The sequence below is a fragment of the Musca autumnalis genome, unplaced genomic scaffold, assembly GCF_047663935.1.
Source record: "Musca autumnalis isolate F117 unplaced genomic scaffold, ASM4766393v1 scaffold_1, whole genome shotgun sequence".
NCBI lineage: Eukaryota > Metazoa > Arthropoda > Insecta > Diptera > Muscidae > Musca > Musca autumnalis.
The window spans coordinates 70,638,320-70,664,702 of record NW_027411644.1 but is presented as its reverse complement, the minus strand read 5'-3'; the positions used below and the strand labels follow the sequence as shown (position 1 = coordinate 70,664,702).

The window sequence follows — 26,383 nt, the reverse complement described above, 5'->3', positions numbered from 1 at the left end:
TATACGTAAACAAACATCAGCTGACAGTCTATATCGTCGAAAACCTAAGTGTAACCAGCAAAGATTAACCCACTGGATCTATTAAACCCAGTGGGTTAACCTTCAATAGTGTAACCGGGGTATTAATCACTATAGTACCATTTATTTCATTGAAATATAAAAAAAAGTTCACGCACAAATCAATTTTAAAAAATATATTTTTTTTTTTTGAAAAAATGTATGAAAGGAATTTTTTTTTCAAAAATTATTTTTTGATGCACGAACGAATAAATATAAGCCTACTAATAACTATAATAGCGATTATTTCATTTAAATATTGAAAAAGGTCAGGCATAAACACCTTTGAAATTTTTTTGAATTTTTTGTTTTTTGTTTAAAAATAATATTTAAAAAAAAAACATTCACGACATTTTTATGATTCTCAGTATTAAAGGAAATTAGTGAGAAACAAACATTATGTCAGTTAGGTTGGCTCTACAGTTTATTTTTAATTAAATAACTGCTTACAGTGACTTCAAAAAAATTGGCCATAATTCTGATAAATTCAAATTTTAAAATAATTTTGTGCGTGAGGTTTTCTTACCAAATCACCTTATAATTAAGATTTTATGTAATATTATGTAGAAACTTATCACGCTATGATACAGGGATATGGGGTTGTAAAAAAGTCATAACCCTAATGCACAAATATGTAAAAAATAAATATTCATGCATAGCAACTGTCAATTTTTTCGCCCATATGTAATTCCTTCTGCACGCCAAATTTTTATTTTTGATTCGTTTTGTGTTGTTTTATTTATTTATAGTGCGTACAAACAAAACAGCTGTTTACCTTTGGTTGTACAGACGAGAATAGAGCGCGTTCTATTCGAAAAAATACATATGTATGCACATAATAATTTGATGCATTGAAATTTCTGTATGGTTCACACCATGTGTACAAAATTAAGATTTGTAAAAAGTGACAGTTGGTATGCACAAATATTTAAAAAAAACATACCGTGTAGACATGATACAATGAATAGGTAGCAGCAACTGCCGTTTTTGGTAACATAAGATGTCAAAATTTGACATAAATTCAATGCAATTGACACATTATGTTACCATCAGCTGGGCTTCAGCTGGGCTGATAATGCTACCTATTCATTGTATCATGCGTGTAGAACCCCCATTACCGATAACATCACTCAACGAAATTACCAACTATTCGACTACTCACACCAAATACTCATAACCAAATACACTTGGTAATCGTTGCTCTCGTTTCTTCGTCAAATCATTTTCGTCACATTTTCACGCGTTGAAATTATTAGAAGTGTGTGTCGAGGAAAACGACGGATAAATATAAACGCAGATATATCTATATAGTATATTTCTGCAATTGAAATATATAGAGAAGAAAAAAAACATTGACAATTTTTATTCTAAAAGAAAAAAAAAAAACATTAAAGTGTAACAAAATTATTCAAGATTTTGTCACACCAACTTCGTAATTACAAAGAGAAAAAGAATACCAAGCAAATTGAAATAAATCGATTTAGTTTTCTATACGTGTGTGTGTGTATGTGACTATACGGAATTTTTTCATTTGCTTTTTTGTGGTGATTGATACATAACTTTTTCTCCCTCATGCTAACAATAGAGCGTTAAAATTAAAATCTACAAAAACTATAAACTTTTTACTTAATATTTCGAAAACGGACTAATACAAAAAACAAGCGAACATCGTCGAAATTTTCCTAAACGGAAAAGAGCCGAAAATATAAGAAACTGATTGGAAAGTAATATGAGTAATGCTATTAACCAAAATGGCACAGGTCTAGAGCAGCAAGTGAGTAATAATAAAATGTATAATTAAATATTTCTTCTTTTTTTTGTTTCTAACTAAGCTTTGTTCAGAAGTGTTGATGGAATGGAGAGGGGTTCGTTAACTTTGCAAATTGCCTGGTGAGCTAGCTGGTGTGGTGTGTATAATACCATGCGACGACAGCACATTCATTCCAAGTTCTGTGGAAAAAAGTCTTCGATAAGAAAATGAGTATATATTTTTTTCTTCTTTGCAAGCAGCAAACTTGTGAAACAAAGAATTATTGATTTCATAACATTTCTCTTTTAACACATGCACATCAGGGCAATACAACAATTGTAGCAACCAGCCAGCTAATTTTGCTTGCAGTCTAGTGTAATGAGATAGTTGTGTGAAAAGAAAAAGCTTAGCAAAGAAATGTAAAATTAAATTACATTTGTGTTTTTTCATATACTTTTCTTAAGATTTTATTTCTTTTATACAGTTTTTTTGCATGTTCTTTCATTTTTTTTTCTTCTTGTTGGGTATTAGAGGTTATGTGCTGGCTTGTATTGTATTGCTGGCAGGCACACGGTAGCACTCACCCGAGAGGCAAAGAGAGAGAGAGTAAATTTGAGTTGTGTTAACCACGTTATTGTTGTAATATTCCAACGAAGAGTATACTATACTAATTTTTTGCGCCTTGTCTTTCTCATGTTTCCTCCTCTCCGTGTTATTTTCTCTATATATTTCTCTCAAATCACTTTGTTTTCGTTATTCGTTGTGTGTATATACCCAGCAAACCAATCGTAACGAAATCGACAAAATTCGGGCGCAACGTCCGCAATCGGATCCGAAATCGTAACGATATCTTAAAGAAAGTTGTTACTAAAGCCCTCGGCACATACGGTCCGTTTAGTGACACGTTGGGACACGCGTTGTCCCAAAACAGTTAAATTATGTTTAACTTTAATGCGTCAGCCATATTGTTGTTTTTCAAAAAACTTGGCATCACTTACACATTTTTCATGTGGTTGTTGTAGCGCGTCGCTCAACGCACCGTATGTGCCGAGCGCTGAAGTGGTTGACATAATTTCGGAACGAAATGTCGGCGCGAAATCGGAGGAAAATCCTTGGGAATTCGCTTGTTAGATACTTATAAAAGGTGGTTGTTGTGCGAAGGGAATTTTGTTTCCGATATATCGATCCGAATTCGTACCGAAATCGAAAAAAAAAAACATTAGCATATTCGAAGGGAAATTTTCATCCGACATTCTCTTCGAAATCGAAACGAACTCTGAACGAATTCCCCTACGAAAAATCGTATAGAAACAGAACGAAATCTGAACGATTTTGCTTACGAAATTGTTCCGATGTGTCGGGCAACCGACATTGGCATAAGTTGAATATACGGACTGGATTTGGATCGATGATATAAAAAAGTTTCGATTTAAAGGAAAATTTTGTTCGCGTTAGCCGAGATTTGTTCCTGTCCATAGGAGAAAGTCTTAAATCCCCGGCCGAAGGCCGGCTATATATGAAAAAATTTCGATTTAAACTAAACGGCTTAAGATGAGTTTAAGCATTAAGCTCGGATCGGGACCAAATTTTTTCCACATATAGGACTCGTTACCCTGATCACAAATATATATAACATTTATTGCGGAAGTTCATAATTCCTGAGATATGGGCCAACTTATCGTCAAAACCAAGGGATTTTTTGAACTTTCGGAGCCTATATCTCGGGAAGTATGGACTTCCTGCGCATGATATATACATTGGCGTGATCAGCACTGCAAGCCCTACCTGTGATAAAAATTTCAGATCGATCCGAATCCAGTCCAGACATTCATCCTGGTCCCCGACATTTGGTTTGCTGGGTACAAACACACACATTCACATCCACTGCTATTCTTGCTTTTGAGTGCATTTGAGATGATGGGGATCTTCAATTGGAGTGTATTTTTGTTGTACTTGTTGTTTTAAATGGATTACTTGAAATTTAAAGGTTATGCTTGAACACATTGACTTTTTTTGTTACAATTACTGCTTTTTGTTGTTATTTTTCTAGGGGGTGCGAGGTGGTGGGTGCATCCAAGTTTGTTGACAAAAGTCTTGTCTGGGTAAACAGTAACAAAATGCATTCATTATTCATTGTGATTATCAAAAGTGATTGTGATTATCAAAAGGAACTTTTGTTTATTTTAATAGCATTTATTTGTCACACTTGTAAAGAAAGAACGTAATTTTCTTTATCTGTTTTGGGTAAATTTTACTCTCATTATTTGTTGCTGTTTTTTTTGATCGGAAATCAAAAATTCATTTCATTTTCCTTGCACTTGTTTTGTCATGTCATTGATTTCAATGTTATAATGAAAGTAAAACAAATTACATTGAAAATGCAATAGAGGAAGGACGTCCACAATAGAAACATTGTGAAATAGATAAATGAACGACATGTGAATCATGATTATAACGAATCAACGATTAGTAATAATAGGAGTGTTCGTTTACTCAATAATTTGTACAAGTCCAGTAACTTCTTGTAAACGTCTAAGACCTTTTGCATTGTAAGTAGACGAACAACATCCAGTAACAATTTGTACAAATTGTGAGTAAACGAACCATAATAGCGATATTCACTCATTGTGGTGAAGTGACATTGTAGATCTTGTACATCTTGTTAATATTGTAGATCTACAACAGTTTACAATACCACAACAACAAAATACATGAACGTTTAATTTACCCTAGGGTTGTTAATTTATTCGACCTAAAAGTCTTGTAATCATTGCACTGTACATTACACACCCTTGTAGAACAGCTGATTGTTTTGCTGCCACTTTAGCTCTGTTCCAGAACTAAAAAGTTTTTACAATTTTTACCACTTTTACACATTTTGCGTTCCCGTACACAAAATTTACATGAAAATCGTTTACGACTTTTACAACTTTTACGACTTTTACCACTTTATAAAGTACGGGAACAGGCCATTTGTTGTGAGTTTTATTTTATGTCCGAGTTTTGTATTATGGTAGAAAAATGGGAAAAATAAAAAGAATAAAATAATGGAGGCCACGAAAAAAACAAATTTATATAAAAAATGTGTAATAAAACTGAAACTAAAAGATAGACTGACGACGATATTAAGATGTTTGATTTGTTTATATTCACAAAAAAGACGTTCACACTTCTTTGTAAAAAACGAATCATATGTCCTGGATTGTTATTGAATGTACCAAACTGCAAAGTAGATAACGGACACATACTCGACTCACATGCTTTGGAACAGTCTAATTATACAGTGCTCGGAGTGTTTGAGAGAAAGCCATAAGATGTTGTCCGTCACTTGAAGACTGCCCTTGGGACCATTGCCAGAGGTATAATGCCAGCTTGTGAGACTGTTCTTCGTGGCTAGGCGTTTATCATACGCTAATTCAATTGTTGTTGTGGTAGTAACTCAAATATGTTAGTACGTATATTTTATACAGTAATCTAATTCTGGTTCTTTTGTGTCCAGGTTCGAAAATTCTGCAATCTGGACTGGCTGCGTTAATAAAGTATCTGGAGACAGTTCTGCGAGTCGGTTTAGATTGGCAATATAGATTGTCGTACGTTCAAAATCCACATGCAGGACATGTGTTGGGTATCGTGCCTTTAAATCTGGCTCTGGGTCTATCTCCAGTTCTAGTTCTAGTAGGTTTTGCAGGGCAGTTGAAAAGGTGCATTGTAACGTGCGGGCCTGTGTCGCATGCTGGGCAAATGTTTTGCAAGGTGTGATCGATCCTTGAGCCAAAACTACTCTGGTTTTCCGTGGCAGATGACGCTCCTCAGCTGCTATAGATTGTTATTTATGGCATCCGCGACTGCATCCGTGTGAATGCTATTTAAACCTGTATGTTGATCTAGTGGTTCTCTCATGTAACGTAGACCTCTCTTTCTAGATCATAAAAATCCTCCTGACATGCCTGGGCGGGTCGTTTCTATCTACCATATGACGATTAGGATGATTCTGACGGTACTTTAACGAAAGCATGTCATTGTGTTGTGTAGATGTTCCACGGAAGACATGAGGAGGTACGCTGTTGCAGTTCTCAGACCCGCATTTTGACAGGTTTGAATATTTTTTAGTTGCGTTGCACTTATATTGGCGGACCAACCTGGCGTCGCATAGCTTACCACAGGCCGACCTGTCACGTTATATGTGGTCAACAAGGTTTCATTATTAGCCAGTAGGGCGTTGAGGACTGTGTTCCTACATTTCAGCTTGTCGCAGATAGTTGTGGCATGCGCGGACTACATGACGCTTAGAATTTTGGTGTAGTTTGTTCTCACCTCTTTGGCGGGATTTCCATATTCTTCGCGGCATAAATAGAATACTCTAACAGCTGGCGGAAAAATCTGAAATGTTTACCACAGCTAGATCTTTACGTCCTGATTACAAAACTATAAAGTTTGTTGGGGGGAAGTCCATACTTCCCGAGATATGGGCCCCTTAAGTTCCGAAAATTCCCTTGTTAAAGTAAGAAAAAAAATTAAATTAAAAAAAATTTGTTTTCGTGCCCCTAAATTGGCTCCTGCCCATAGGAGAAATCCCTAAATCCCCGGCCGAAGGCCGGCTAATTAGAAAAAACTTACAATTTAAAAAAAAAATTCAGATTTTTTCCGTCAGCTGGTAGAGTATTCAATTTGTTCCTTCTTCGCGTGAAAAAAGTTGGCAAGATCAGTCATAAATGAAAAAAGGGAAGGTAGTTGAAGCCAATATCGTACAATGTTGCGATCTCATTGCCGTCTGGAGTGTGTGGAATTTCAGAGAGGGAACTCCCAGTTTCACTCTACGGGTCTTTGGCGTCTTGTTCCGGAATTCCATGTACGACTGGCGTCCACACATATATATAATTGATTATCCAACGTTTCAAACTTGGTCGGAGATTGTCTGCTCGATGTGCTCAAACAGAGTGCCATCATGGTTTTATCACACGGCTTGCTCTGGTTGAGTCCGCGACTAATATGGGTGGAGATGGCGTGCAGCACTGTTGTCGTGTTGTGCTGCTTACGGAACCCATGCTGATGATCGGCCGCTGGATAACAATTTCTGACTTTGCGGAGGATTAAAGCCTCAAGGGCAATCCCACGACAGCGGGTTCTTTCGTCCGGATTTTCGGATTGACCCGAAACCATAGTGTTTCGGCCAGCGTCTGCCAACCCATCTTTAAACCTGCGCTTTTACGATTCACTTTTGCTGTGGCATCCTTGTCTGTCTTCAGTAGCGGGACCACCCTGACCATTTTCCAGACTTTGGGAACGATGTGGCTTGAGAATTAGAGAGATACTTGACTCCCGGCACATTCAGCTGTTTCAGCATTACTATGGAGATTGAAATAACTTGCACACTTCTTCGGAAGTAACGTCAGCGTAACGTCCTATCATCCTTCCCAGGGTTCGAGAGTGGCTTAACCGTTACCCACAATTCACTTATTCCGCCTCCAATGTTGCAACTCTTCAGATGATTCAACCACTACCACTTGTTTCACTTATGCTCACCTGTTCACTTCCTGTATTTCATTGTACGATCCTATCGTAAAACGTTGCAACCATCGCACTGTTGTAAGCTACATGTGATGGTGAACACATACACATAATTGCTGTGGTCGAAAATTCTTCCGAGTCAATGCGGTACATAGAACCGGCGCCATACTCCAAGATATTTGTTTCCGCCAATGGTGCAGTGGACGGAGGGTAAAGAAATTTCCATCCAATCCAACTTGACTCAATTTATTATTTTTTAATTATTATCTCCGTTATGAAAAATCGCTCATCGCTTGATCTTATATTCATAACCCACTTATCCTACATTTTCATTTGCCAGACGAAAGAATGTAAGGAAAACATATAAGTGACATTTCAAGATTAGTTCTTTGTGCGTTACATAGCCATATTTATGCTCTGTATGGTGATGATGATGTGGATGAAGGGCATGTTTTCTTTCTTCTTCATACTTATTCCTCAAGCATTGCAATGTTGCACAAAAGTTCACTATTTTTTGTATGCATTTGGCACCTGCTGTTGCTTATGTGTTATGTTCCTTCTTCACACGTTATTGCAAACATTACAATTGTTTTGGCTCTTTAGTTCGTTTGCATTTATGTACACATGTCACTGGTTTATTTATGCAAGAAAATTGTATAGAAACCCATAAATGATGGAAATAATACGACGTCCGTTCACAGCCCGCCATCAACCAATAAATGCCTTGCATAAGTTTTGTCATGTGGAAATGGTTTAAGTTTGTTTTCTGACAGCACATTGATAAGAGCTTGTGATTGTTAATGGCGTGTCAGGCAAAAGAAATAGAATTTGACACCCACATAACTACATGTGAATGGGATGAGATTATCTATCCCTATGAACAACTTGATATACCTAAATAAAATTGGGATTTGATGGGGGAATAGAGAAAATTATTTAAAAAAATATTGAAGTAAGATTATACATTTTTACTTACTTTTCCTTAGACAGCAGTAGAAGTGTTCAGATTAATAACCTGCAAATAACACCTTGAAATTTGATGGACCCTCTTCGATAACCTAGCTTTGTGAAGGAAACTCAGCTGTGGTGTTTACCTTTTTTTCGACACTTTGCTTAAGTCGTCAAGATAATCTTCCTAAGGAAATATGTGTAAACTTTATTGTATTATCTCATAACGTAAAACTTGATAAAATTTCATAACCTCAATCTCACACGTTATAGTTACCGATTTTTTTTAATAGTAGCTTTCAAATTTGTATGTGTTTTCAAAGTCAAGCTCATCAAGTGTAGACTTGTTTAACCCCCACACACTCTTGAAAACACTTCAATACAAACTTCAAATTAAAAATTAAAACAAAAACTAATTGTCCCTATTTATTTCGGCATAGTCATGCTGTACTCATTTGTATGTTTCGCCACTGGGGAAGATTGATAAGTTTCACATTTCCGTAAATTTTGAAAAAAAAAACATCATCTACAACAACAGCAGCGTGTAGGCCAACCAACTTTTTCGCTTGACAACAAAATCAAATAAAAATGCTATGCGATGATCTTTCAGTGGCATTGTTTTTCTGCGACGTCGAGCTTTACACGATAATATATGAGCTCTAGCGCTTTAGCTATATCTGCTGGTGATGACGACATACTTTAATGTGGTACACAAATAAACTAGTGAATTTTATGAATTTATAATCAAAAAAGAGAAGTATGCCGGTGTGTATGTGCGTCGTGGTGTTCGTTTCTACGTATGACTTTTTTAATGCCGCCACATATTGACATGTATTCCACTCTCTACTTCTCCGCATATAAAAACTGTAAACATTTCTCCGCTAATAGCACATAATTTCTCTTGATTGTATAAGATTTGGCATTACCACCTTTCTCCTATTCCATAACACCTTAAAATTGGCGGGAAGCTTGAGTTGTATTTGACTATTGGGGAGTTTGTTGAAGCAGATATTTTATTTTAAATCAAAACTTTAAATGTCCGTTTAAAAAGTATTATTTTTCTTTGTTTCGATATCAAGAGCTATGGGTTTTATTGGCAAACTGTGGTTTGTTTGTTTTTTTCTTCTCCACTATTAACACACTGTACTGTTCTCTTGGCTTATGACATTTGGCATACTCACTTCCATTCTCCTACTCTATGAAAAAAACTATTATTAGCGGGATATACATATGAGTCTCTTAACTGCGACTACGCATTGATTTAATTATATTTTTTTCTATTAATTAAAACACTATTTGAGAACTGCCTCTTTACTACTCACACAATGGTATCTCTCTACATCAGTAAGAAAACGTATATTGGCGGGAAGTATGAGTTGCATTATGTATTATTTTTTCTATTAAAACACACAATTTTACCTTTCTTTGTTTAGTTCTGTTGCTGCTGTTGTGTTGTTTTTTTTTAATGTTCTTTGGGTCATTCAAAAGTGGTGAAGATAACGAAAAGAGTTACAAAAGTAAAATAATTGATAACCACAATTTTCTTTGTTTCGTAGAAATTTTGCGTCTTGGTTAAAAAAAAAACTTTCTCTTGCCAATTTCTAATTTCTTTGTGACCTTCTTTATTAACTTTACACTTGTGGTAAATAAACATTTAAAATTCAATGAGTAAGAAAGAACAATTTGCAAACCCTTTTGGTGAAGAAACTCGTAGCACAGTCGTGGTGTCAAATATACTCGTCGCCAATCGTTGTAACTGTCATCATCTACATTTGAAGAAACGGCATCACTTGTATTTTTCTTAAGTGGCTAGGCAACAATTTTTGGCATAAATAGAATACTCTACCAGCTGGCGGAAAAAACAGAAATTTTTACCACAGGTAGATCGTTACGTCCTGATTACAAAAATGTAAAGTTTGTTGGGGGGAAGTCCATACTTCCTGAGATATGGGCCCCTGAAGTTCCGAAAATTCCCTTGTTAAAGTAAGAAAAAAAAAATTTAAATTAAAAAAAATGTTGTTTTCGTGCCCTAAATTGGCTCCTGACCATAGGAGAAATTTAAACAAAAATTTCAGATTTTTTCCGTCAGCTGCTAAAGTATTCAATTTGTTCCCAATTTTTTTATTAGAATATTAATGGTACGTTTACATATACGAAATCCTATTGATTTCAAATGTTAAATTCATTGCGTATTTGTCAAATAAAAGTCACTTGATTTGTGATGAGAATCTATTTGATGTTTACGGACAATTTGGAGTCGATTTAGCAATGTCTCTCTGACTGCCTGGAGCGCACGATAACTCTTGAACGGATCAACAGATTCGGTCCATAAATTGGCTTTCGTAATATTTTGTTCAAACTTAGTATAAGTTCGAAGATGACCATGTCTCGGTTCAACCCTTCGGGTACCTCCCCCACAAAAGTTCATAATTTTTCCTTAAAATGGGGTGTACGTACGATAACTCTCAAAGGGAGCAGTAACCGATTTGGTCCATATTTGCCACATCGTTATATTTTTACCGGACATATATCAGATTCGAATGTGGACTATGTATATCGGTTCACCCCAGGTACATCCCACACAAAATTTGGGAAAATTGCAATTTACAACCTCCTCTCAAATTGTTTCGATTTTTGATGCAACAGGTTGTACTCCGGCCCCTTTGCGACAGTACAAGTCTTTTCAGGGACAAGTCCATACTTCCTAAGAAAATGACACCAAACCTATAAAAAAGCTAAATGGCCACTATGTGCAGTGGCTGGTGCGGACGACAACTTTCGAACTGAATAATATCTACCTCCAAACTATGCAAATCTTAATATTCTGCAAATCTCAGACAAAGTTGGTTCACTCCCTCCGGTGCCTCCCACAATAAAGTTTGAAAATATTCTCTAACATCGTACCCGAGATATCACATAAACGTATCTCAACATAAATACAGTCGTGGCTACAATCGTCGAAAGCAATATCCATTGGGTTTGGTGTTGTCACCAAATCGTAAATTGGTTACACAAATCATCGAGGAGGTCAAAAAGTTTGCCTACCACAATAAAATTTAAAAATATTCGCTAACATCGTACCCGTGATAATATTTCATAAAGGGAGCAAGCGATTCGGTCCAAACTTTGGATCTCGTAATATTTTGTCCATACTTAGGGTCAAATTGGTCCACTCCTTAGGGTGTACCTCCCTCACAAACATTCAACACATTTTCGTTTAAGTGCAGTTTTGAGATCTGTCCGAGAATCCTTTGGAATTTTTTCAAGAAAGGTACTCTTTGTGGTCCTGTCTGTTTACAGCGATATGTTTTTCGTGGGCAAGTCTATGCTTCCTGATATAATGGTCCAAAACCTTTTAAGTTTACGTTGGCCAAAGTAAATAGCTTGTAAGCGCGAAAAGAACTACAGTCGAAATCGCTTATAACGTGGTCGTTTATAACGTCATATCGGTTATAACGACGATACCCAAAAGTCTCAAATCTCTGGGGCCCTTTATAGCCCTATCGCTTATAACGACATATCGGTTATAGCGACAAATTCCGTCAGTCCCTTGACCGACGTTATAAACGATTTCGACTGTACTCCCAAAATAAGATCCAATTCCAAAACGGGCAAGGACCATAAATACACAATTTTTAGAGAAAAGGATCTTGGTTGTGTAACCGGTATTCGATCTATTCATAGATGAAAGTTTCAACGCACACAGGCTGAGGGTATACCTCTGTCTGTAAAGCCGGCTGATAATTTTTGACTTGTTATTGATGAAATTTCGTAAATGTAAACGTACCATAAGTGTATATATTTTTTCACTTTTTCTCGCCTTTAAGCTGTTATAGCAGTCGTAGATTGACTGTCCTTGTATGTTAAGCGGGTTGCTTTGCTGATCATTTTTGTCGCCATCATCACCGTGACATTTTCTGAATGTTAACTTTGGGCATCTTTACATTTCCTTGGGAACATGGCCACATGTCAAGCTTGTCTTTAGAACAGTGATGGCCGCCAACAACAACTTTCCTATGCCCGCGGGCATACGACACACACGTACACTGTAAACACATTCGTTCGGTTAACGCATTGTTTACGTTTCCACTCACTCTAGCGCAAGTTATAATCTGCAAATGTGTGTTTTTGGCCATCACTGCTTTAGAACATACAAAGAAAGGTGAATGTGCAATCTTCTAATATTCCACATAACAAATTATTCTCTGTTAGAAGAAGAAAGTTTTCACAGTTGGCCTTTTGTGGACAGGGTTTAATTTGTTCACGTGGGACCATTGAAGGTGGCAGACAACATTCAAACATGTAAACCTTGTCTTTAAAAAAAAGGAAATACGTATCAAAGTGGGGAAACTTTGCCAAGGCATCCAAAAATTCAATACTCCACAACAGGTTGCCTTGTCCAGTCACAAATAAAATATATTCCTCCTTATACCACTTTGGGTCCCCTTCACAAATTTTTTAACCTTTAAACTAATTGCTGATTTTTTTTCTTTTATTTTTTCCAGGTTGCTGGTCTGGACTTGAATGGCGGCAGAGCTAATAATAGCAGCCCCATAACAACAAAAAGTTCTCTTTCTTCAAGCCAAGCCGACGTTTATGTGCCACCACAATTAAGAGGTGACACTAATTTTGCACCAAAAACTTCAAATTCAAGTGATTCCCGTTACGAATCGCGTAGCGGTGGTAATAGAGGTGGTGATCGTGATTCACAACGTGGTGGTGAATATCGTAAAGGAGGCGGTGGTCGCAACTTTAATTCACGTGGTGGTGATCGTCAGAGTGGTGATTTTAGTAATTTTAGCGGACGTCGTGGTGGTGGAAGATTCGACGATAATTATAACGGTAATTTTTTTTGGAATTTTATCCCCCCAAAGCTATTTCAATAACGACTGAGTGTTTTTTCCTTTACATTTTCCAGGTGATACCGATTCAAGACGCGGTGGAGAGGATTGGAATCGCGGCGGAGGTAGATCTCAAAATAATCGCAACTTTGAGCGTCGTGAAGACGGTGGCGGCAACAGTTATCGCGGTGGTCGTGACCGACGTGATGATCCGCCACGGAACAATCGTTGGCAAGAACCTGAACGCCGTCCAGATGATGACGGTGAACGCAGTGCAAAGGACACAGATTCCGTCGTTGATGATGCCGGTGGCAGCAGCCGAGGTGGAAGCGGTGGCGAACGCAGATATGGCGGTCGCTGGAATGAAGAACGCCGCGGCGATATTGACTACACCAAGTTGGGTCCGCGTGATGAACGCCTTGAAGCCGAGCTTTTCGGCACCGGTAATACCGGCATCAATTTTGACAAATACGAGGATATTCCCGTGGAAGCGACGGGCAAAAATGTCCCCAGCAACATTACATCCTTCGAAGATGTGCAGCTGACAGAGATTATTCGCCATAATGTACAAATGGCTAGATATGACAAACCGACACCGGTACAAAAATACGCGATCCCAATTATTATAAGTGGACGCGATTTGATGGCTTGCGCCCAGACCGGTTCAGGCAAAACGGCTGCCTTTTTATTGCCGATATTGAATCAGATGTATGAGCATGGTATTCCGCCACCACCCCAGAACACTCGTGGCTACAATCGTCGCAAGCAGTATCCATTGGGTTTGGTGCTGGCACCAACTCGTGAATTGGCTACACAAATCTTCGAGGAGGCCAAAAAGTTTGCCTACCGCTCACGTATGCGTCCCGCTGTGTTGTATGGCGGCAATAATACTGGTGAACAAATGCGCGAATTGGATCGCGGTTGCCACTTGATTGTGGCCACACCCGGTCGTCTGGAGGATATGATCACCAGAGGCAAGGTATGTTTGGATAACATTCGTTTCTTGGTCTTGGACGAGGCCGATCGTATGTTGGACATGGGTTTCGAGCCCCAAATCAGACGTATTGTTGAAGATTCGAATATGCCCGGCAGAGGACAACGCCAAACGCTTATGTTCTCGGCCACTTTCCCCAAACAAATTCAAGAATTAGCATCTGATTTCTTAAGTAATTACATTTTCTTGGCTGTGGGTCGTGTCGGCTCCACCTCCGAGAACATCACACAAACCATTTTGTGGGTACATGAGCAGGATAAACGTTCGTATCTGCTCGACTTGTTGGAAACCATACGGGCCGGCAGTGAATATTCGAAAGATTCGTTGACGCTCATTTTCGTTGAGACGAAAAAGGGCGCAGATGCTTTGGAAGAATTCTTGTATCAGTGTAACCATCCTGTCACCAGTATTCATGGTGATCGTACCCAGAAGGAGCGTGAGGAAGCCCTGCGTTGTTTCCGTTCTGGTGATTGTCCCATTCTGGTGGCCACCGCTGTGGCAGCTCGTGGCTTAGACATTCCCCATGTAAAGCATGTCATTAACTTTGATTTGCCCTCAGATGTAGAGGAATATGTACATCGTATTGGCCGTACCGGACGTATGGGTAATCTTGGTGTTGCCACATCATTCTTCAATGAAAAGAATCGCAACATCTGTGCCGATTTGGTAGAGTTGTTGATTGAAACGAAACAAGAATTGCCCAGCTTCTTGGAAGACATGATGCAATCAGAGCGTTCACATGGTGGCAATAAGCGTCGTGGAGGTGGTGGTGGTGGTCGTTATGGCGGTGGTTTCGGTTCCCGCGATTATCGTCAATCATCTGGTGGAGGTGGTGGCGGTAGCGGCGGCAATCGCGGCAGCAACAATCGTTCATCGGGCAATCAAAGCAGCGGTGGTGGAGGCGGTGGCGGCTCCTATCGCAGCAACGGTAATTCCTACTACAACAGCTACGGTAATGATGGTGGCAACTATGGAGGAAATTCTTCATCTGGTCCCGATTGGTGGGGCAATTAAAGATGGGGCCCCACCCCCATACACACAGAGGAGAGAGAGAGGATGAATAGAATTTAAAGAAAAACAAAAAGAAACACATGAAAACAAAAACAAACACATTGAATATATTATATATAGAAAATAAATTAAATAATACATAGTTGATCCAATAAACAAAAAGAAAAACATCAGAATACGAACGAAAGCAAAAATACAAAAAAAGAAAACGGAAAATCCCGATAACCACAAAACAAAAGAACTCTTTTTTTTGAAATGCATACAAAATATATTACAAGAATATATATTGAAAAATATAAATATGAAAAACAAATGAAAAATATTTTATTTCAAAAACAAAAATACAACTCTTTTTTTTATTATCCAACAATTATTTAAAATTAGTTGCTTAACAACAAATATTAGAGAGAAAAGAATAACCAACCACACTCACAAAAAACACAAATTTTTCGAATCTACTACCAACCAACAACAACAAAAATATGTTCAAAACAAATGCAAATGAAATTAAAGATAATATAATTTACTTCTTTTAATAACAGAAAACAATTTTTAATAATTTTACTTCAAAATCCCTTATCACAAAACAGAATTTTTTCTTAAGCAAACAAAAAAATATACAAATGCAAATTAAAATCACATAATTTCAAATAATCTTTAATAAAAATAAATATAAATGTTTTAAATTGAAATTAAAGGTAAACAAAAAAATTTTGAGATGAATCCACAATTGCTAAACTAAATTAAAACAAAACAATAAAACTAGACAAAAAAACCGTAAAAACAAAAAAACTAAAATTGTTTGTGTGTGCGTGTTGTTTTGTTATTGATGGAAATGTGTATTAAAGGTGTAGTATAAAATGTTTGTTGGTTTGTTTGTGCCGTATAGACTCAATAACTGCTGAACACACTTTCCTCTAAATTTCAGAGTAAATGGCTGACTTCCGTATCGTCAGGTGCTTTACAAATGACCGAAAATCTGCGAAGTATTATGTTTCTTAACACCGTTGTACTTGAAAACTGCGAAGCTACGTGTTTCAAAACGTCAAAAATACGCATTTTTAACGCAGGTAAAAGCAAACAATCATCATTTTTATTTCTGATACATTTTGTTGCATTTTCGAGGAACAATGTATGAGTGTGCAACTAAAATATTTCGACAAAGTTTAAACAACACAAAGCAACTGACGGTACAAAATAAGATTTTTTTTTATTGTGCAGAAGTCCCAATTCCTATAGGGCAAGGAGCACATTGTTTTGCGACGGTTTCTCATTTGCGTGTCGCTAAGGAAGGAACTCCTGCAATGCGATTCTCCAACTCATTTTTTGAATTACCGACAAATGTCCATAGCGATCATGAATACTCACGTAGGGAGCTTCTCACGAGTGAGTTGCAGCTCACTTCTCGACCTATCACAAATGACAAGGGAGGAGCGAAAAAAGTGAATAAGGGTTCACAAGTTGGAAAATTGAAAATAGTGCCGCATTTTGCGAACCCTTGAAAATATAATTTGTGTTGCCATATCGTTATTCTATTTACAAATAATTTTGCAATAACTAAATTCGTAATTTTTTTTATAAAACACTACTTTTTTAAATTAAGTTAATATTTCTAAAACGAAAAATACTTTTTTACCAACAATCCACTTTAAAAATACTTGATAATTGATAAAAATATTAAATGTTTGATATGTGGCAACATCTGTAACAGCTGTTTTTTTTTTTGTTTTGACAGATACAGTGTAAAAATTGTTTATTTACGCCCGAAGAATTTCTGCCCTTTGCAAAAAAATGAACAAATATCGTTTAGAGGTCATTAAATGGCAAAAAGAAATGAAAATGTTTAATATTGTATTTTGGAAGATGACCGAAACGACAAACGCTGAGGAATACAAAGAAAACCAAGCAACATTTTTTGGAAGTTGTTCCATGAGATGCCAATATCTCACTGGGGATCTTTTGTATTAGTTCAAATGAAGTTGTGAAAGATCCCATCTTCAGCATTTGAAGGAATTGCAAGAATTATAAATAAGTACCATACGTGAAACATCCGATCTTTTCTCCAGCATTAGGACCAATTTTATGAATGCTAAGTACAATTCAATTAAATTCCTTTCTTCAACATTTAAACCAATTTCATAATGTTAACTTTCTATTTTTTATATTTTACTTTATGAATTAAATCCTTCTTGTTCGTGGCATACGACATGCCAAAGCGTAGTGATGTCATGCCAAGTTGTTGGTTAAGATACCATTCCACTGGGTTATTGAAGATGCCATCCAAAATGATTTGGATCTTTTGGGGGTAACGGTCTTGTAAAAAGAATGAGCGAGGTGGTAAAAAGGTGACATGTCACTTGCACTCATGCTTGAATAGCATCTTTGGCATCGAATGTCTTGCTGGGAACCTTAGCGAACAAAGAACAATTTAAAGGCACGTACGATATGTCACTTATTCAGCCCAATTATGAACGGCCTCTCACCGTGAGTTTTCTCTTTCTCGCCTCCTCCCCTATTATAAACATCATATCGCCGTGAGTTATGTTATGTTCTCACTGTTCCCTTATTATAAACAACAAGAGGGTGAGCAAAACTCACGTTCGTGAAAAAATTAGCTATTACAAATGTAAAAAAAGTGAGAAAAAGAGGCAAATTTCTGCTGAAATTTCTCGCTACCGAAATCAAAGTGAGTTGAACAAAAAAATTTAAGTGTTAACATTTATTTTAAAAAATACGAATATTTTGTATCTGTAATGATAATTAATTGTATTTTAGGTTGAAAGTAACAAAAAATAATAAGAGATTTTTTATGTTGTGAGGTTATTGTTGACCTTTGGACGCTATTTTCTTTGGTTTTAATTTGGCTTGAGGTCAACTTAAAAATTTAAAAACAAATGGGCGTTTTTGTTTTTATTCTTATAAAAAGAAAGAAATATCATTATTATAAATTTCTACCATAATGTTTATAGTTGCATAAAACGAATGTTCTTGTTTTTTAAAGCTTAGGACATTGACCGCTAACATTTTTCAGAGTTCTTTACGAATTCGGTCTGAATCTCTGAATTCTTTCAGAATTTGGTACAAAATTGGGTCTACCTTCAGTTCCAAGAATGGCATGTAACTATCCACTGGAGTTATATGACTAGGTTTGGCATCGCACCATTAAAAGACGCCGAGTGCTGTGCATGGTGCTATCAATATTTGCCTAAGAATTTAGACGACTGCAATATCCCAAGTATAGTTGAGCAAAAACTACTCTGGTTTGTTGTGGACTTTATTCACACTATATTTGTTTACATTAGAACCTGCGACTATGTGAAAGCTATTCAAAACTACTTGAAATGCTTGTTGAGCAAGGGATTCTATCCAGTATGGTTGGGCTTCCCTCTCTAGAACGTGAAGATCATTCTTGATGGACCTAGTGTGTCGGGCCAACCCACCCAACGTTTTAGTTACAGTACTTGCTCGGGCATTACCGTGAGAGCCATCCCTATCTCACGGTAATGCCCGAGCAAGTACTGTAACTAAAACGTTGCCCGTGGTATGTATCAGTGAAGGAAGGCCTAAATCGAGTTTTCTGGTATGGACAGATCAAAAAGGTACATTCTGCATGAAGCGGCTCACAACTATACAAGGACCCAATCAGGAGCAACCCATGTCTGCAATTGTTATTCCTAGAGAGAGTAATGTACACGATTTGGATCTTTTGGGGTCGCAGTCTTGGAAAGAATGGGAGATGGTGCTAAACACAACTTCCACTTCATTTCCTTGGTATTCCTCAGAATTTGCCATTTCTGTTATCACCCAAAATGCAACATTAAACATTTACTTATTGTAGCCATTTAATGACGTTTTTAAACGACATTTGTTCACTTTTTTACGATTTTCCAATAAATTTCACGACTTCTTCAGTGTAAATAAACAATTTTCACATATCTGCCAAAACAAAAAAACAGCTGTTACAGATGTTGCCATGTTGTTTTAATGTTGTATTTTCTTTTACCAATATCCATGTTCTTTTACAGTGGATTGTTAATAACTGACATTTTTCTTGCTAGAAATGTTTATTAATTTGAAAATTTATTTATTTTTTATACAAAAAATAAGAATTAATTAATCTCAAAGTTATTTGTGCAAAAAATGACGGTATGGCAACACAAACTATTATTTCAAGGGTTCACAAGTCGCGCCATTTTCCGACTTGTCAACCCTTGTTCACTTTTTGTGCTCCTCCCTGCTCAATCATAATAGCTCGAGCAGGTGAAAGTGAACTGCAACTCACTTGTGAGTAGCTCCCTACGTGAAGATTCATAATCGCTATGATTATCTTGGCTTGCCGCAAAGTTTGTAAGTACCTACATATGTATGTACATTAAGTAATATGCACATTGTTCTATCGAGGAACAACAATTGCAGAAAGGGGTTGCTCCTGATTGGGTCCTCTTCCATTCCTGTTGCCATCCAATGATTCTGAACCGCTTCCCATATCTGAAAAATATTGGCCAACTTCAACTCCAAATTACGCGAAACTTGATTGAGGTCTTCCTTGCTTCATTAAAACACGGATGAACATGTACAGTTTCCAAAATAATTTCTAAATGCAATTAATTATCATTACAAATGCAAAATATTCGTTTTCGTCGATTTTTTTCTATAAAAAAATGTACATATTTACATTTTTTTGTTCAACTCACCTTGATTACTGTAGTGAGAGAAAAGAGCCTCACATTCTCACTTTTTTTACATTTATGATAGCTACTTTTCTCACGAACGTGAGTTTCGTTCTCCCTTATGATGTTTATAATAAGGGAGGAGGCGAGAGTGAGAAAACTCACGGTGAGATGATGTTCATGATTGGGCTGGTCGTTAAAATTAAAATGCTTATCAGCCCAATCATGAACATCATCTCACCGTGAGTTTTCTCACTCTCGCCTCCTCCCTTATTATAAACAGCATAAGGGAGAACAAAACTCACGTTCGTGAGAAAAGTAGCTATCATAAATGTCAAAAAAGTGAGAATGTGAGGCAATTTTCTCTTACCACAGAAATCAAGGTGAGTTGAACAAAAAATGTAACTATGGACATTTTTTATAGAAAAAATCGACAAGAAACGAATCTTTTGCAATGATTATCAATTGTATTTATTTGTGTTTTACGTTAAAGGTAACAAATAAAAAACAATTAGAAATTCTTTTGGCAACTATACATGTTTATCCGTGTATCAATGAAGCAAGGAAGACCTCAATCGAGTTTGGCGTAATTTGGAGGTGGAGTTGAAGTTGGCCAAAATTTTTCAGATATGGGAAGCGGTTCAGAATCATATGATGAAAACAGGAATGGAAGAGGATCCTATCAGGAGCAACACCTTTCTAAAAATTTTTTTGTAGGTACTTCGCTAAGGTTCCCAGCAAAATATTCGATGCCAAAGATTCTATTCAAGCATGAGTGCAAGTTATATGTCACCTTTTTACCACCTTCGCCCATTCTTTTTACAAGACTGTGACCCCTAAAAGATCCAAATCATTTTGGATGGCATCTTCAATAACCCAGTGGAATGGTATCTTAACAACCACCTTGGCATGGCATATTCCACGAACAAGCCACAATAGGAAGGATTAAATTAATAAAAAAGAGCATGTTTATATTATATAGCCTTTTGCAGGGTTAACCTTCTTGAAAATTGAGAAATTGTATTTAAAATCCATGAAATTGGTTCAAATGTTGAATAGGATCCGAATTTCACGAATTGTACTTAGCATTCATATGATTGGTCCTATTGCTGGAGAAGAGATCGGATGTTTCACGTATTGTATTTATTTACAATTCTTGAAATTCCTTCCAAATGCTGAAAATGGGATCTTTCACAACTTAATTTGAACTAATACAAAAGATCCTGTGAGATATTGGCATCGCATGGAACGACTTCCACAAAATTTTGCTTGGTTTTCTTTGTATTCCTCAGCGTTTGTCGTTTCGCACATCATTCAAAATGCAATATTAAACATTTTCATTTCTTTTTGCCATTTAATGACCTTTAAACGGTTTTTGTTCACTTTTTTGCAAATTGCGGAAATTCTTCGGTCGTAAATAAACAATTTTTACATATGTATGTATGTATCTGTCAAAACAAAACAAAAACAGCTGTTACAGATGTTGCCACATATCAAACATTTAATATTTTTATCAATTACCAAGTATTTTTAAAGTGGATTGTTGATAAAAATTATTTTTCGTTTTAGAAATATTAATTTAATTTAAAATAAATTAATGTTTTATAAAAAAAATTACGAATTTAGTTATTGCAAAATTATTTGTAAATAAAATAACGATATGGCAACGCAAATTATATTTTCAAGGGTTCACAAAATGCGGCACTATTTTCAATTTTCAAACTTGTGAAACCCTCTTCACTTTTTTCGCTCCTCCCTTGTCATTTGTGATAGGTCGAGACGTGAGAAGTGAGCTGCAACTCACTCGTGAGAAGCTCCCTACGTGAGTATTCATGATCGCTATGTATGATTTCGTTAATTTACGACATTATTCGGTAAGTTAGCGGCCAATAAAAAGTAGTCGAAAAGTTCTGCCGATAGCAACGGTGTTGTCAACTTTTTTTTGAACTTTTCATTCATAATTTTGGGTTTTAATGTTACCGATTTTTGTTGGTAGCTCAAAAAATGAGTTACAGAATCGCACTGCTGATAGCCCTTACGTCTCTACCATTGTTTCCTTACTTACCCCTGTCCCAGAAGTCGGGATATATGGATGATCGAGATTATTCGATTGTGGTGTTTTTATTTATTAATTTATTTTTTGGTGGAATGGAGTGATTAAAAAAGGGAGCTGTACAAAGATGCCACTTCAACAGGTCGGCACCTCAGATCAATTGGGAGTAGCTCTGTGGAACGATCTGGACAGGTGCCGTATGTGTAGTCCCTGCCTGCACTGCGCGAAGATACTTTTTTTTGCCTTATAAACATTTAGGATTGTTGACCACACAGGTCCTCAATTGTGGCCAGGATGACTCTGGTGACTCTTGGCAGGGACCGCTTGATGTTCGCCACCGCTTGCCGATATCCATTGAAATGACATCTAAGATATGGGGGATATGGTCCACACCCGACATCTGGGGCTGGATTCTTCTATGAAAATTTGAAATAAATGGTCTGTTCCAGAACCTGCAAGAAGCTACTATTTTTTACTACGATAACATTTTTTTCTTTATGTTATCGGAAAAAATAGTAAAAATTAGTAGTTTCTTGCAGTTCTGGAACAGACCAAAAGTGTGATCTCTATAAATTTTTATTATAATTTTATAATAAAAGTTTTCATTTCACATTTGTATAGAAACAGAATTTGACTTTGAGTACCTTTTTTTTTTTTGATTTAATGGCGACTGCATATTTAAGAATTTGAGGCGGTTGTTGCATATCACTCCCAGTATTTTAATGTTTTGCAGTGTTGGTATAGTCCTGTCTCAAATCTATTTCCCGGAATATTTTCTCACCCTTTCTGGCGTACGAAAATAGAGGTAATGGAAGAAGGGAGCCATCACTGACTTTTTTGAATCCATGCCACTAGGCTTTATTATTAGTCATAAAAGTGCATCTCAACGAAACTGCAGTGTTTCTCTACAGTGACTACAAAGTAAAGTTCCTGAACATTTGTTCATCTTTCTATTGTGAAGAAGAAATTTTTTAAGTTGTCGACTAACAGCGTGTTTTTGTAAACGTATACGTTCAAAATTTGGTTCTTGTAAAATTTTACGAACCATTCGTATTTATCTAAAAGCTTTCGTGTATTTCTTAAAAGCTTTTATATTTCAGTTTTCCATGATACTTACAGCGTGTTTTTGTAAAAAGTTTTTGCCCATTCGTTCGTCGATTTCATGAACGAAGACACAATTTGGTTTTCATAGCGGTTGACTTTTGTATTCGTTTGACAAACAAATGAAAGCTTTTTATTTTCGTAATTTTTTTTGGTTTTCGTAACAAAATCAGACGAACGAATACGCCAAAAATAAACGAATGGAAAAGACCCATCGTTTTGAATGAAAATTAAATAATTTGAGTAATAAATGGCACAAAACACACGAAAACTGGAGGAGAATGCAATTTTATTTATTTCCATAGAATCACACGCGTATATGTACATCCGTTTCTTCATATTACCACAATTATTTTTGGAAAATTTGTTTACATTTTATTTCTTATTTTTTGTTTGTCATCTGTTTATCGGGGTTGCCATTAAGTAACACATTTTATGTGCAGATGCCTATGCAAAATTCACAAAATAAGTATCATGGAAACCCTGAAATATAAAAGCTTTTATGAAATAGACGAAAGCTTTTAGATAAAAACGAATGGTTCATAAAATTTTACAAGAACCAAATTTTGAACGTATACGTTTTAGTACGAACGGTTCGTGTGACAGGCAAGCATTTTTACAAAAACACCCTGTTATTTTGCGAATTTTGCATAGGCATCTGCACGTAAAATGTGTTACTTGATGGCAACCCCGATAAACAGATGACAAAAAAAAAATATAATCAAATTTGTCCAAAAATAATTGTGATAATATGAAGAAACGGATGTACATATTCGCGGGTGCTTCTATGGAAAATAAATAAAATTGCATTCCCTTCCAGTTTTCGTGTGTTTTGTGCCATTTATTACTCAAATTATTTAATTTTCATTCAAAACGATGGGTCTTTTCCATTCGTTTATTTTTGACGTATTCGTTCGTCTGATTTTGTTACGAAAACAAAAAATATTACGAAAATAAAAAGCTTTCATTTGTTTGTCACACGAATACAAACGTCAACCGCTACGAAAACCAAATTGTGTCTTCGTTCATGAAATCGACGAACGAATGGGCAAAAACTTTTTACGAAAACAGGTTGTAAGCGAGTATAAAAGCGCCACAACAAATAAGAAGAAAATCTTGATAAGCGAACAAAATAACGGAAAAAAGTGAGTAGCCACATTAATTTTCTCGTTTAGAGTTAAGCTTGATGATCGGAAATTTTTTGCAAGTGAAAAAGGAAAGCCAAGGACTCGAACCCACACAGTCACCAAATTACGTGACCTGGTTTCGCTTCGTGGAATGGCTTCTCTGTCCTAGAACTTTTCGTTTTTCAAATGCAAATGTGTTTTTATACAGATATTTGGCCGTTGAAATGTATTTCTTCATGACAAACGCTATTTTGCGCTGCCTTTGAAGTTATGAGTTTTTGCTTTGAACGCTAACACGCCGTGACAACACTTTTGATATGTTTACAAGGACGTGGGTTTAAATCCAAGCCGGGCTCAGCCTGGTTTTTATTTTTTTGAAATTTTGCCTATTACGGTTGGCGTTGTCGTATCCAAAATTGCAAACTGACGTGTCGTAACGTCTAATTGGTATTATGTATGTATTTGTACAAAAAAAGCAAAAATTTAAATTTTTAAAGAATTCTTTTGGTAACAACAATTAATAGAATTATTAGTAGATAATTTTTAAACTATTAATTCAGAAGAACGACTAACCCTACAGTTTTACAATCAAAATAATGGGTACTTTACACGGTATGTTTTTTACATATGAGTTGTCACTTCTCCAATACATAATGCATGGCAGAACTACCAGGTAGTGGTATCCCACCAGCTGATCGAATATGAAAAGTCAAATCCCTTTATAAAAAACATGATAAAAAAATATTTTTGTTGTAATTTTCCCAACAACATAAAGAAAGTTTTGACATAACATATTCAAAAATTTACGATACCACTACCTGGGTAATTGTGCCATGACATAATGTATATGCAAAGTGACAACTCATATGTAAAAAACATATCGTGTAAAGTACCCATAAGTGTTCGGCGTAGACGTTTTTGTGGTCGTTGGCGTAGTCGTTATCGTAGGGATATTTTTTGGTACCACGTAACATTTATTTATTTTTTTAATTGTAAAATAATTCGTTTGAAATCATCTCTTGAACAAAAACTAAGAAATTTGCATTGCATGAATCGTTATATGAGAACTCTAACAGATTTTCAATAGAAATTTTTTCATCTGATAAAAAACACGAAATTTGTCTTATGCAAATGAATAAAAGTAGTAAAGTTTGTATTTATTATAGTTATTTTCCAATATATTTTAATAATCATTGACAAAAAATGTTTTGAAATTGATTTGTTTCTATTTTTATATGCTGTCGTTTACAAAATCGGTCACGACTCTTTCCTCGTATTTCAACGCCATACGTAATGAAGCCAATGAAGACGTTCATAACGGACCAAGTGTAGAGCGAAATAATACAGTTGTTGATTAACAGTGAATGATTGATTTTATTTCGAAATTATTATGTCTATTTATACTAAATCATAATTTACATTTATAAGAATATAATATCTTAATACTACATTAATTGTATTTGTGTGAGTGTACGCGTGCGGGATCATATTGCAACAATGTCAAAATCAGAACGACAATTGTCGTTGGACGTGTGAACGAAATATGTCATACGACACCAAGAGGTATTTGGAGTAACTGACCACCGACAACATGAATGAATGAAGTCAGTGACTCTTTGTTGGTGAATAATATTAAAGTATTATGAGCTGTTAACATTTTGATATTGAAATGGATGAAGTTAAATAATATAAACATTTATGACACACGTACACTACACCTTCCCTTTTTAGAAGAATGATGATACAATGTGAAATAGGATTATCATTCTTTAACATAGTTTTTTATGTACTAGGTATTTTAAACATTTTCTTATTCTTATTATGTTTTATATTTACGTAGTTTAGTTAGATAGCTAGTTTTATTATACTTAACAGCTCTTACTGTTGCTGTGGCTACTACTTTTGTTGCCATTTTTCGAATAATTTTCACTTAAATTTAGTCAATTTTGATTTTTTGTTTTCCTTTCTTTAAAGCACGTAACTTTTTCGCGTTCTTTCTCTCCAAACTTATATTTTTGTTTTTTTTTTTTTTTTTTTTTTTTTTTTTTTGCTTTAGTGTCTAATCATTCCTTTATTTTTGCATTGTTTACATTTTATTATTTATGAAATTAAAGCAACATTGAACTATTCTAGTGTACTAAACAACAAAGAAAAACTTAAGCAAAAAGCTCTATTATATAGGCAACAATTGTGAGTATGAGTAAATAAGAGATGAAACTCTCTAGCGTCCTTACATTTAGATTTTTATTTAACAAGACAGCTTCGAAAATCTGCTCGTTTTGTGACATTCTTAATCGTGTAATTCCATGTAACCCGGCTTCTG

At 35.9% G+C, this 26,383-nt stretch overlaps 1 protein-coding gene across 2 annotated transcripts; it reads left to right on the top strand.

Moving 5' to 3' along the window:
* Positions 1–1,246: 1,246 nt before the first annotated feature.
* bel (ATP-dependent RNA helicase bel) lies at positions 1,247–15,277 on the top strand. 2 transcript variants are annotated; one of them, XM_073980585.1, is made up of 4 exons: positions 1,247–1,367; positions 1,643–1,831; positions 12,769–13,105; positions 13,182–15,277. In XM_073980585.1, the coding sequence occupies exons 2-4, from the start codon at positions 1,787–1,789 to the stop codon at positions 15,110–15,112; spliced, it is 2,313 nt and encodes a 770-aa protein (XP_073836686.1). In that variant the 5' UTR covers positions 1,247–1,367; positions 1,643–1,786; the 3' UTR covers positions 15,113–15,277. The 2 variants fall into 2 exon arrangements, with proteins under 2 accessions (XP_073836686.1, XP_073836690.1); XM_073980589.1 differs by having other exon boundaries at positions 1,250–1,315.
* The last annotated feature ends 11,106 nt before the right edge of the window (positions 15,278–26,383 follow it).